Here is a 13,626-nt window from a genome sequence, read left to right on the forward strand (position 1 = left end):
AGAGAACCTATCGACAACCGTAAGAATCACAGTCTTCCCCGCAGACAAAGGCAGACCGGTAATGAAGTCTAGGGCGATGTGAGACCATGGTCGAGAAGGAATGGGGAGTGGTCTGAGACGACCGGCAGGAGGAGAGTTACCCGACTTAGTCTGCGCGCAGTCCGAACAAGCTGCCACGAAACGGCGCGTGTCACGCTCCTGAGTCGGCCACCAAAAGCGCTGGCGAATAGACGCAAGAGTGCCTCGAACACCGGGATGACCAGCTAACTTGGCAGAGTGAGCCCACTGAAGAACAGCCAGACGAGTGGAAACAGGAACGAAAAGGAGGTTACTAGGACAAGCGCGCGGCGACGCAGTGTGCGTGAGTGCTTGCTTAACCTGTCTTTCAATTCCCCAGACTGTCAACCCGACAACACGCCCATAAGGAAGAATCCCCTCGGGATCAGTAGAAGCCACAGAAGAACTAAACAGACGGGATAAGGCATCAGGCTTGGTGTTTTTGCTACCCGGACGGTAAGAAATCACAAACTCGAAACGAGCGAAAAACAACGCCCAACGAGCTTGACGGGCATTAAGTCGTTTGGCAGAACGGATGTACTCAAGGTTCTTATGGTCTGTCCAAACGACAAAAGGAACGGTCGCCCCCTCCAACCACTGTCGCCATTCGCCTAGGGCTAAGCGGATGGCGAGCAGTTCACGGTTACCCACATCATAGTTGCGCTCAGATGGCGACAGGCGATGAGAAAAATAAGCGCAAGGATGAACCTTATCGTCAGACTGGAAGCGCTGGGATGGTCCTGTGTAGCTCAGTTGGTAGAGCATGGCGCTTGTAACGCCAGGGTAGTGGGTTCGATCCCCGGGACCACCCATATGTAGAATGTATGCACACATGACTGTAAGTCGCTTTGGATAAAAGCGTCTGCTAAATGGCATATATTATTATTATTATAGAATGGCTCCCACGCCTACCTCTGAAGCGTCAACCTCTGAAGCGTCAACCTCGACAATGAATTGTCTAGTGACGTCAGGAGTAACGAGGATAGGAGCGGACGTAAAACGTTCTTTTAGAAGATCAAAAGCTCCCTGGGCGGAACCGGACCACTTAAAACACGTCTTGACAGAAGTAAGAGCTGTGAGAGGGGCAGCAACTTGACCGAAATTACGAATGAAACGCCGATAGAAATTAGCGAAACCTAAAAAGCGCTGCAACTCGACACGTGACCTTGGAACGGGCCAATCACTGACAGCTTGGACCTTAGCGGAATCCATCTGAATGCCTTCAGCGGAAATAACGGAACCGAGAAAAGTAACGGAGGAGACATGAAAAGAGCACTTCTCAGCCTTTACGTAGAGACAATTCTCTAAAAGGCGCTGTAGAACACGTCGAACGTGCTGAACATGAATCTCGAGTGACGGAGAAAAAATCAGGATATCGTCAAGATAGACAAAAACAAAGATGTTCAGCATGTCTCTCAGAACATCATTAACTAATGCCTGAAAAACAGCTGGCGCATTGGCGAGACCAAACGGCAGAACCCGGTACTCAAAATGCCCTAACGGAGTGTTAAACGCCGTTTTCCACTCGTCCCCCTCTCTGATGCGCACGAGATGGTAAGCGTTACGAAGGTCCAACTTAGTAAAACACCTGGCTCCCTGCAGAATCTCGAAGGCTGATGACATAAGGGGAAGCGGATAACGATTCTTAACCGTTATGTCATTCAGCCCTCGATAATCCACGCAGGGGCGCAGAGTACCGTCCTTCTTCTTAACAAAAAGAACCCCGCCCCGGCCGGAGAGGAAGAAGGCACTATGGTACCGGCGTCAAGAGACACAGACAAATAATCCTCGAGAGCCTTACGTTCGGGAGCCGACAGAGAGTATAGTCTACCCCGAGGAGGAGTGGTCCCCGGAAGGAGATCAATACTACAATCATACGACCGGTGAGGAGGAAGGGAGTTGGCTCGGGACTGACTGAAGACCGTGCGCAGATCATGATATTCCTCCGGCACTCCTGTCAAATCGCCAGGTTCCTCCTGAGAAGTAGGGACAGATGAAACGGGAGGGATGGCAGACATTAAACACTTCACATGACAAGAAACGTTCCAGGATAGGATAGAATTACTAGACCAATTAATAGAAGGATTATGACATACTAGCCAGGGATGACCCAAAACAACAGGTGTAAAAGGTGAACGAAAAATCAAAAAGAAATAGTCTCACTGTGGTTACCAGATACTGTGAGAGTTAAAGGTAGTGTCTCAAATCTGATACTGGGAAGATGACTACCATCTAAGGCAAACATGGGCGTAGGCTTGTCTAACTGTCTGAAAGGAATGTCATGTTTCCGAGCCCATGCTTCGTCCATGAAACAACCCTCAGCCCCAGAGTCAATCAAGGCACTGCATGTAGCACCCGAACCGGTCCAGCGTAGATGGACCGACATAGTAGTACAGGATCTAGATGAAGAGACCTGAGTAGTAGCGCTCACCAGTAGCCCTCCGCTTACTGATGAGCTCTGGCCTTTACTGGACATGAATTGACAAAATGTCCATCAAATCCGCAATAGAGGCACAGGCGGTTGGTGATCCTCCGTTCCCTCTCCTTGGTCGAGATGCGAATACCTCCCAGCTGCATGGGCTCAGTCTCTGAGCCAGAGGAGGGAGATGGTTGCGATGCGGAGCAGGGAAACACCGTTGACGCGAGCTCTCTTCCACGAGCTTGGTGACGAAGATCTACCCGTCGTTCTATGCGGATGGCGAGAGCAATCAAAGAGTCCACACTGGAAGGAACCTCCCGAGAGAGAATCTCATCTTTGACCACTGCGTGGAGTCCCTCCAGAAAACGAGCGAGCAGCGCCGGCTCGTTCCAGTCACTAGAGGCAGCAAGAGTGCGAAACTCTATAGAGTAATCCGTTATGGATCGATCACCTTGGCATAGGGAAGCCAGGGCCCTAGAAGCCTCCCTACCAAAAACTGAACGGTCAAAAACCCGAATCATCTCCTCTTTAAAGTTCTGGTAATTGTTAGAACAATCAGCCCTTGCCTCCCAGATAGCTGTGCCCCACTCTCGAGCCCGGCCAGTAAGGAGTGAAATGACGTAAGCAACCCGAGCTCTCTCGCTAGAGTATGTGTTGGGTTGGAGAGAGAACACAATATCACACTGGGTGAGAAAGGAGCGGCACTCCGTGGGCTGCCCGGAGTAGCAAGGTGGGTTATTAACCCTAGGTTCCGGAGGCTCGGCAGGCCAGGAAGTAACAGGTGGCACGAGACGAAGACTCTGGAACTGTCCAGAGAGGTCGGAAACCTGAGCGGCCAGGTTCTCCACGGCATGGCGAGCAGCAGACAATTCCTGCTCGTGTCTGCCGAGCATGGCTCCTTGGATCTCGACGGCAGTGTTACGAGCATCTGTAGTCGCTGGGTCCATTCCTTGGTCGGATCCTTCTGTTATGCAGGTGAATGAGGACCCAAAAGCGACTTGGCGAAAACAGAGTTTTTAATCCAGTAAAGTTACTTTACAAACAAAAGGCATAATACTACTCGTAATGACGAGAACAGACTGGAGACTTGATCAAGAACTGCAGGTTGCCTCGGGAAGGCACTTGAACGTAGCAGACTCAGACACCTGCTCACCACGCAGCATCTGAGGGAAACACGACACGACAGGGCAATACATAGACACAGCACGGTGAACAATAGACAAGGATCCGACAGGACAGGAACGGAAAACAAGGGAAGAAATAGGGACTCTAATCAGGGGAAAAGATAAGGAACAGGTGTGGGAAGACTAAATGATGATTAGGGGAATAGGAACAGCTGGGAGCAGGAACGGAACGATAGAGAGAGGAGAGAGAGGGAGGGGGAGAGAGAGGGATAGAAAAAGGGAACGAACCTAATAAGACCAGCAGGGGGAAACGAACAGAAGGGAAAGCATAATGACAAGACAATCTAAGACAAAACATGACACCATGGGAAACAGATCTGGGTCTGTAGGCGCTAGGGTGGAGGGATCAGGGGTGGTAAAGAGTGGAGGGATGGTTTTCAAATAGATTACTAAGAAAAGCTCATCCATTGTTTAAAAATGGCCTTTTTGCCTTTGTGCAGATTGCAATGTCTCATTTTCGATTAATTAAAAATTATACTTTTTCCAAAGTAGCTCTCTTTTTCAAACAAGAATTGCAGAGATGGCTACAGTTTCAATTTCACCCCTCTGAAAAGATAGAACAAACAGGAAAGTATACCAATTTCATTTGAGGATCAGGATGTTGACAACTGTGCCGTACAGATTGAAAAATAGTTGGGAAAATAATTTTGTTGTACCGATTCCATTAGTTAATATATAAAACGACGCAAGATTGAAGACTTTGTGCTTTCAGCTAAAATTATTATATAGAATTCTTGCCACCAACAAAATGTTGAATATTTTGGGGATAAAATCATCCAAGCTCTGCACATTTTGATGTGAGGATACAGAATCAATAGACCAATTATTTTGGTATTGCCCTCAGGTAGCCTGTTTCTGGTCTCATGTTCAGGAATGGCTGAAAATGCATAGCATTGATCTAAAATTGACCATAGAAATAGTGCTGATGGGAGATCTGGAGAGACCGGGTCAGTCAATTACTAATATACTAATACTCTTAGTAAACGTATTTATCTTCAACTCGCAATCTGTGGATTCTATTCGATTAGATAGATTGAAATTGTACGTTAAACATCACAGCATAGTTGAAATGTACTGTTCAAAATTTTGGGGTCAGTTAGAAATGTCCTTGTTTTTGGAAGAAAATAAAAAAAATTGTCCATTAAAATAACACCAAATTGATCAGAAATACAATGTAGTCATTGTTGATGTTGTAAATGACCATTGTAGCTGGAAACGGCTGATTGTTAATGGAATATCTACATAGGCATACAGAGGACCATTATCAGCAACCATCACTCCTGTGTTCCAGTGTCACATTGTGTTAGCTAATCCAAGTTTATAATTTTAAAAGGCTAATTGATCATTAGAAACCCTTTTAGCAATTATGTTAGCACAGCTAAAAACTTTTGTTCTGATTAAAGAAGCAATAAAACTGGCCTTCTTTATACTAGTTGAGTATCTGGAGCATCAGCATTTGTGGGTTCAATTACAGGCTCAAAATGCCCAGAAACAAAGAACTTTCTTCTCAAACTCGTCAGTCTATCCCTGTTCTGAGGAATGAAGGCTATTCCATGTGAGAAATTGCCAAGAAACTGAAGATCTTGTACAACTCCCTCACAGAACAGCGCAAACTGGCTCTAACCAGAAAAGGAAGAGGAGTGGTAGGCCCCGGTGCACAACTGAGCAAGAAGGCCATCCTCCCGGAGTCACCTCTTCACTGTTGATGTTGAGACTGGTGTTTTGCGGGTACTATTTAATGAAGCTGCCAGTTGAGGACTTGTAGTGGAAATTTCAGTACTGAGAGAAACTTGGACAATTACTCAAACAATCATCTTTATTCAACATCAATTAATTATTTCAAGAATGAAACCGTCGACCGCACACTCTAAGTTGTGTTGCTGAGAGCTTAATTAACTGACAATGAAAAAACAGAGATCTTATATAGGCCCTAAATGCTTAGGCAGTCATTTATATGCTTTCCATAAGCCACCTTGGTCCATCTCCTGGTTATCTGCATGGGATGTTGTTTTACTTCCAACCCGGCTTAGTTTCTCCACACATCATATATTGTCTATGGAATGCCAGCTTTTAGGTTTTTATCACCAAGTCATTGTCAGCTCAAGCTATCCTTATCAAAACCCATTTCCTTAACCAGATGCCCAGACTAACTGCAGGAAGCTAGAGTGGAAACCATCTCTTTAACACAGCATTAACATAACATAAATATCTTACTGTTTGTTAAGTAAATAATTGTTAAATATCCACCAAATTAGGTAAATACATATTTTTTCTGTCACATTCCCCTCTCAAGAAACAAAGTTTCTTCCACAACAACTTAAGGGTACAAGCATTACATGATTATCGGTAAACATACATTTAAACAAACAAAGTTTGTACCTGATATTTCATCCATTATAAACAACCTTCCTTTGGGTTGCTGAGTTTTAGACCTTTCTTATCCAAACACAGTCAATCGGTAACAGAAAATGAAACAAAAAACAAAGTCACAACAAGCTTCATTACAGAAAATAGGACAGTCATCCCACAGGCACCATGCACAAGGGTAGAGGTCAGAATGGTTAAACATGTCCATCCATACCATTCATTGATTTTTAACACCAAGAACATCTACCTACCTTGGGACATTTCTTACACATTAAGTGGACCATTAGTCCAATACCCTTAGCCCTAAGATCAGGGTTAGGGTCCTCATCATCAGATATGTAATCAGGAAGGGGAAATAGGTCTGGGAAGTCAGGCATTCTATCATTTATAGATACATCATCCTCAAAGTCAGCATGATCAACAAGCAATGGCATAGTAAGGGCAGTATCCAGCACTTTACAACAAAGCGTTTTAACACAGACTAATAAGAAATAGTACAGCAAAAAAGATTACTAGGCTATAAATGAGGCAATGAAAAATTGTTGCTCCCATAACACCAAATAATGATTGAACCCATCCAAACGGATTCCAATCGTTTTCTGGTTGGTGTTCTTTTGCGAGATCACCGCTGAGCTCTTTCCGATGTTCCACTACAATAGTCAAGTTACCCTCACCCTGGGGTATGAATGTACAGCAATGTTCACCTATCATTTGGCGCACTCCCCCTTCCCGTGCTAGTAACATGCCAAGTGCTACTCTATTCTGTATAGCCGTGAGGCGAGCGGCTCATTATTGAAAATCCTGAAGTGGTTAGATTTACCGAAGATTCTAAATGATATCCCAATCGGTCTAACTCATGGGCATTTTCCGAAACTTCTCAAGTTTCGAGGATCATTGTGACTCAATTGGAACGTCATTCAATTGTGAAATGCTCCTTCTAACCTGTTTTCATCTGCTTGGAATAGAGAAGGATACAAAGGAAGGATACAAAGGATATATTCAGTTTGTCCAATATGTTGGTAAATAAAGGTATGCCTATCACCACAGATCCTATAATCATCAGTAAAAGTAGCTGAGCAATATTGTTGTGGAGAGCGCTCGTCTGTTTCTGCCAGAATAGTGGTTTGCCCCACATTCATTTTAACGGGGCAGTTAGAATCACATGTTCCATTTATCCAAGTACATCCTAGTAGGAAGACTCTATGATTAACAAATGTTGAGAATCCCAAATAGGATTCATTAGATCATGGTATGGAGATATTACTTGGGTTGTGACAATGGCAGGTTCGGGAATGGGGTTTGACGGGGTTGGATTAGAATAGGTTCTGGTACACTGTGTCTAGGTTTTTAAATAATTTTAGTACACCAATGTTTACAATCAAATCCGACTCTTATATCTTTTGTAACTTACAAATCACCATTAATGCATTTTTCCTTCATAGTTTTACCCTGTGAAGGTTACCCCATGAAGTTTAATTTGATAAGAGCACTTCCAGTGCACATAGTGTCATTAATGCCGGCCTCTACTGAATACTGTAAGAATGGTGAGATCGCTGAGTGTGGTAAAAGACTACATACATAACAAGAGGTATTTTATACCATCAGTTCAGTTTTTACAGTATAATTAAGCAGTGACCACCAAGCTTTTCCCTCGTGATTCTGGCTGTGATGCTCATCCAGTGGATGCGCCTGCTTCCTGCTTCTTCTGGTCTCAGGGTGGATATTTTTTACTGGACTCCTATTCTGAGCCTGCCATTGGCTTGAGCGGGAGTGGCTGTTATTTAGGTCACCTTTGGGACTACAGTGGAATTTGGCCCTTTTCCCCCTCTCGCTGGCAAAGAATGCAACGACCAGCATTCTTCTCAATTCATCCTGATTTTCCCATGGCCAACTAGGTCATGGCAGTCGGATGCACATCCTCCAGTACCTCTGAAACAGGATCATATGGCACCTTCCTGCAGTGGCTGGAGTGTACCCACGTCGATCTCTCATCCACTCGAACAGCGGTGGGGGTTATCAGCAACACCTGGAATGAGCCAGTCCACCTCTGCTAGGTCCAATGCTTCCTCCTCAGGTCCTTGACCACAACCCAGTCACCAAATTTAAGTTTATGTAGGATTCCCACCAGGGGCTGAGGCAAAGCTGCTTTCACACTTGAAAAAATTGAATTCAGAACATTGTTTAGAGCGGTACAGTAATTTACCATGTCGTCATCGAAGCCCATCAGAGTCAGCTTGTTCTGTGGGAAAGGGGTATTTAACATCCTCATAGGTTTACCAGTCAGTATCTCATGAGGGGCCAACCCAGTGGTTCCATGAGCTCACCCCCTCATGTACATCAGTGCCAAAAGCATCACAGTGACCCAGGGAAGACCAGTCTCTGCCATAAGTTTAACCATCTTAATTTTCAGGGTCTGATTAGCTCTCTCCACGAGTCCCCCCGGCCTGTGGCCTATAACTACAATGAGTTCTAAGGTCAATTTGCAGACTTTCTGACATGTTCTGTATTACCGAATTTACAAAAAAATGTGAACCATTGTCAGATGATAATTTGGATGGCAGACCCCACCTAGGAATGATTTCCCTCAGTAGGTTCTTTGCAACAGCCATTGCTGTGGCGTGCTTGTATGGAAATGTCTCCACCCACATAGAGAAGGCATCCACAATATTTGTAACCCAGACAGGGTGAAAACTCAATGAAATCCATCATCACATGCTCAAAAGGCCCTTCTGGGGTTGGGTAAGCAGACACGGGCATGGGAATTCCCCTTCCTGTATTGTTATTCATACAAATCACACATTTTGCACAATATTGTTCAGCAAACACAGAAAATCCAGGTGCAAACCAAAAATGATTTACAAAATTAACCACTCCCCCTTGACACATGGCCAACTTAGCAAGATAGGGGAAATAAGAATGTGGTAAAGTTGGTAGCCCAGCCGGGCCCAACCACAGTTTCTGCACCTGGTCATAAGTACACAGCCTCTTCCATTTCATCAGCTCGAACAGGACCTAAAGAAGACTGCAAATCAGAAATGTCATTGGGAGAGAAAAGGTTCTGAACAGGAAGTGAAACCATCTGTAACACCATCTGTAACACCATCTGTACTTCCGGCGCCGACAGAGATGTCCGCCTCGCTTCGCGTTCCTATGAAACTATGCAGTTTTATGTTTTTTTACGTGTTATTTCTTACATTAGTAAGGTTCTTAGGTTTCATTACATACAGTCGAGAAGAACTACTGAATATAAGATCAGCGTCAACTCACCATCAGTACGACCAAGAATATGTTTTTCGCGACGCAGATCCTGTGTCCTGCCTTACAAACAGGACAACGGAATGGATCGCATGCAGCGACCCAAAAAAACGACTCCGAAAAAGAGGGAAACGCGGCGGTCTTCTTGTCAGACTCCGGAGACGAGCACACCGTGCACCACTCCCGAGCATTCTTCTTGCCAATGTCCAGTCTCTAGACAACAAGGTTGATGAAATCCGAGCAAGGGTAGCATTCCAGAGGGACATCAGAGACTGTAACGTTCTGTGCTTCACGGAAACATGGCTCACTGGAGAGACGCTATCCGGGGCGGTGCAGCCAACGGGTTTCTCCACGCATCGCGCCGACCGAAACAAACATCTTCCTGGTAAGAAGAGTGGCGGGGGCGTATGCCTCATGACTAACGAGACATGGTGTGATGAAAGAAACATACAGAAACTCAAATCCTTCTGTTCACCTGATTTAGAATTCCTCACAATCAAATGTAGACCGCATTATCTACCAAGAGAATTCTCTTCGATTATAATCACAGCTGTATATATCCCCCCCAAGCAGACACATCGATGGCTCTGAACGAACTTTATTTAACTCTTTGCAAACTGGAAACCATTTATCCGGAGGCTGCATTCATTGTAGCTGGGGATTTTAACAAGGCTAATCTGAAAACAAGACTCCCTAAATTTTATCAGCATATCGATTGCGCAACCAGGGGTGGAAAAACCTTGGATCATTGTTACTCTAACTTCCGCGACGCATATAAGGCCCTGCCCCGCCCCCCTTTCGGAAAAGCTGACCACGACTCCATTTTGCTGATCCCTGCCTACAGACAGAAACTAAAACTAGAGGCTCCCACGCTGAGGTCTGTCCAACGCTGGTCCGACCAAGCTGACTCCACACTCCAAGACTGCTTCCAGCACGTGGACTGGAATATGTTTCGTATTGCGTCAGATAACAACGGTGTGTGAGTTCATTAGAACGTGCGTTGAAGATGTTGTTCCCATAGCAACGATTAAAACATTCCCTAACCAGAAACCGTGGATTGATGGCAGCATTCGCGTGACACTGAAAGCGCGAACCACTGCTTTTAACCCTTTCATGCGTGAGTTCCAAATATCTCTAACGGTCGCCCCAGCGTGAGTTTTTTTATGCACGTGATGTTAGAATGTTCTCTCCATTCCAGAATGTGATTGATACGTAACAGTACATTTGATCCGCGCTGCCCTCAAACTAAAGCACGCAGCCTGTTTATATTTATAGGTTGTTTTAACTTCAATTTCAAATGATTTTCAAACAAGTTTTTATTTTCTAAAAACAGTTTGAATGTAGGTGTGTTCCGCCTCCTCATTCATTCACATAAAAATAGTCATTTTTACTTTAGCGGATAATTACATTTTTGGGACATTTCTGACACGGACAAAATTCCCCAAGCACTTCCCAATTGTTTGTGCAGTTCACGTCTGCAGACATTTGCTCATCTCCCGTCAGAACAGGATCTGCACACGTGTTCACATTTTCTATTCCACATTTCTATTGTAGTGTACTGTATGTATGGAGCATAATATATTTGTGTATATTCTTTATCACCGCGGACACGTGAGGTAACGTTACTCATTTTATAACCTTTATGGTGTTATAGTCAATCGTGCTTATGAAGCCACATTCTTCTATTAGCTCTGTAAAACAATGCTAAATGCGTCAGAGAAGTATTATCTTGTATTGCATTTTGAAGCTTCCATGGCCTTATGACTCTCAAGTGGTGCAGCGGTCAAAGGCACAGCACATCAGTATTAGAGGCGTCACTACAGACTCCCTGGTTCAAATCCAGGCTGCGTTTCCATCAAAGTGCCTTATTACGTTATAATAGTTATAATAATAGTTTCCGTATGCCGTTTCTGCTGTAGCTGTAGATCATAATATATTCCTTATAACTGCGGACACGTGAGGTAACGTTACACATGTTATAACCATTATGGTGTTATTGTCAATCATGCTTACCTAGCTACATTATTCTATTAGCTCTGTAAAACAATGCTAGTTGCGTCAGAAAACTATTAGCATGTGTTGTATTTTGAAGCTACCCTGGCCTTATGACTTCCAAGTGGCGCAGCGGTCTATGGCACTACAGACACCCTGGTTCAAATCCAGGCTGTATCGCAACTGGCTGTGATTGGGAGTCCCATAGTGCAGCGCACAATTGGCCCAGCGTTGTCCGAGTTTGGCCGGTGTAGGCCATCATTGTAAATAATATTTTGTTCTTAAATTACTTGTCTAGTTAAATAAATAAAAAATATGACCATGGTTTGTTTATTTGGTCTATTCAGCATAGCTCTGTTCTGCCCTGCCTTGCCCCCTTGTGGAGCTCAAAAGTTAGTTTCTTACTGTTATAACTCAAATCTGTGATTTTGTGAATGCAATAAACTATTTTTTTATAGCAGTGTTTATTATGTTACTTCTTTGTAGTATTGTTTTATTGCTATATCCTTATATTGTATTCTAATGAATAATTCCTCTTTAGTCTGTACTTTCAGAAACCAGAAACATTATTTGCCAATTTCATAACTGGAGCTGGACATCTTTGGAGCTGAAGAATGAGGACAGCTTTTGTATGCTAACGTACACTCCTTAACATTTGTACTAGATGAAAACACAGCAAGAAAACACATATACCAATATGTAATATTCATCTATTTTATTGCAGTACTGGTAGTTGGTTCAACAACTTGTTTTACTAGAGGACAAAAAACTGAATATGCATAACCCATATTTAATATCCATGCAGTGACTGAACAACAACTGCATTTCCACCCCCATCTCTAAGGCATAGTATCATGGCTGGTCACCTGTCAAGTCACATGTCAGGTCAGTCAGTCACCTATTGCTGCAGATGTGCTCAATAATGCTTGAGCATGTGATACTCCTCAAAGCATGGTGAAATACATAGAGGTGTATCACAAGCTAGACACATGTATTTTGTCATCTTCCTCTGCTTACTTCTCCTGGCGCCAGACAGGCAGACTTTGCAATGCCTCCGTGTGCGACTACCTTGAGAAGCAGTTTGAGGGACTTTACAGGGAAAATGTCGTGCAGTGAGGCGTAGGGGATTGTCTACAGCAGGACGACCCCCAGTGGATGGGCGCCGAGTGGTGTGGTGCTCCTCCAGCAGCTCTCTCATGAGGTTCTCTCTGTATTTTTGGTAGGTAATTACTTTACCTATGAGGGAGTGGGGAGGATGAGGAGTTAGAGGATGATGAGGCAATGGGTAGGTGGGTGAGATATTGTCACTATACTTGCATAATGGATTTGTATGTGAACTGTACATCCAATTACAAAAATACCTTGTTCAGTAATCATCTCACCTGTTAGTTCGCGGTGAACTATGCTGCCGTTGAGGACAGCAGTGTCGATCAGATGGAAAAATATCTTCTTATACCACTTGTTCGTTTTCCGTGTGCATTCCACAAAGCTGTTGATCATGTCTGCCTTATCCACGGCCCCCATTTTGAGGTTATAATCAAGCACACAATCTGGTTTGATCTTTCCCTCTCAGGTCAGGTGGTCCACCTTCCCTGTGGCCGACATGGTTGCTGTATGGACAGTAGAGAGGACATGGACGTCTCGCTTGTCATGCCACTTTACTGCCAGCTGTTGACCGTTCTCCTGGAACTCCACCTCCCCTCTCTGCATCTTCCTGCATCCGAATGCCGGCATCCCCTTCCGGTTCGACCTGACTGTGCCACAGGCCCCTGTGCTGTTGGAGAGCAGATGCTGGAAGAGTGTGGGACTGCTGTACCAATTGTCCACGTACAAAGTGTGTCCCTTGCCGAGATGAGGAGCCAGCATGGTCATCACCACGGACCCTGACACCCCAAGCCCCTCATAATGTTTGATGTCAGTGGTGGACCCTGTATAAACTATAATATCCTGGACAAATCCTGTCTTCACGTCGCACATGACAAAGAACTTGACTCCAAACCTGTGCCTTTTGGAGGGAATATATTGACGGAACGCTAGCCTGCCTTTCCATAACATCAGGGACTCATCAATGCATAGGTCCTTGTATGGCACAAAGACCCGACCAAATGCTGATGTCAGGCTGGTAAGAACAGTTCTTATTTTGTATAACGGGTCACTTAGGATGGCAGTAGCATTGTTGACAAAATGCAGGCATCGCAGCAGAACTAGGAAGCGATCTTGGGAAAAGAGGGAGGCAAAGAAGGGAGTTGCAAACATAGGATCTGTGCTCCAGTATTCTCTTAGGGAGTTCTTCTTTACTATTCCCATGAGAAGGACTGTCACCAGGAAGGTATACATTTCACTAATTGTGGT

General features: G+C 44.5%; 1 protein-coding gene across 1 annotated transcript; it reads right to left on the reverse strand.

Moving 5' to 3' along the window:
- Positions 1-12,843: 12,843 nt before the first annotated feature.
- Positions 12,844-13,611, reverse strand: LOC124004162 (piggyBac transposable element-derived protein 4-like). Its single transcript, XM_046312939.1, has one exon. It carries the CDS (start codon positions 13,609-13,611, stop codon positions 12,844-12,846), a length of 768 nt encoding a protein of 255 aa, XP_046168895.1.
- Positions 13,612-13,626: the final 15 nt, after the last annotated feature.

Source organism: Oncorhynchus gorbuscha, linkage group LG18, assembly GCF_021184085.1.
Source record: "Oncorhynchus gorbuscha isolate QuinsamMale2020 ecotype Even-year linkage group LG18, OgorEven_v1.0, whole genome shotgun sequence".
NCBI lineage: Eukaryota > Metazoa > Chordata > Actinopteri > Salmoniformes > Salmonidae > Oncorhynchus > Oncorhynchus gorbuscha.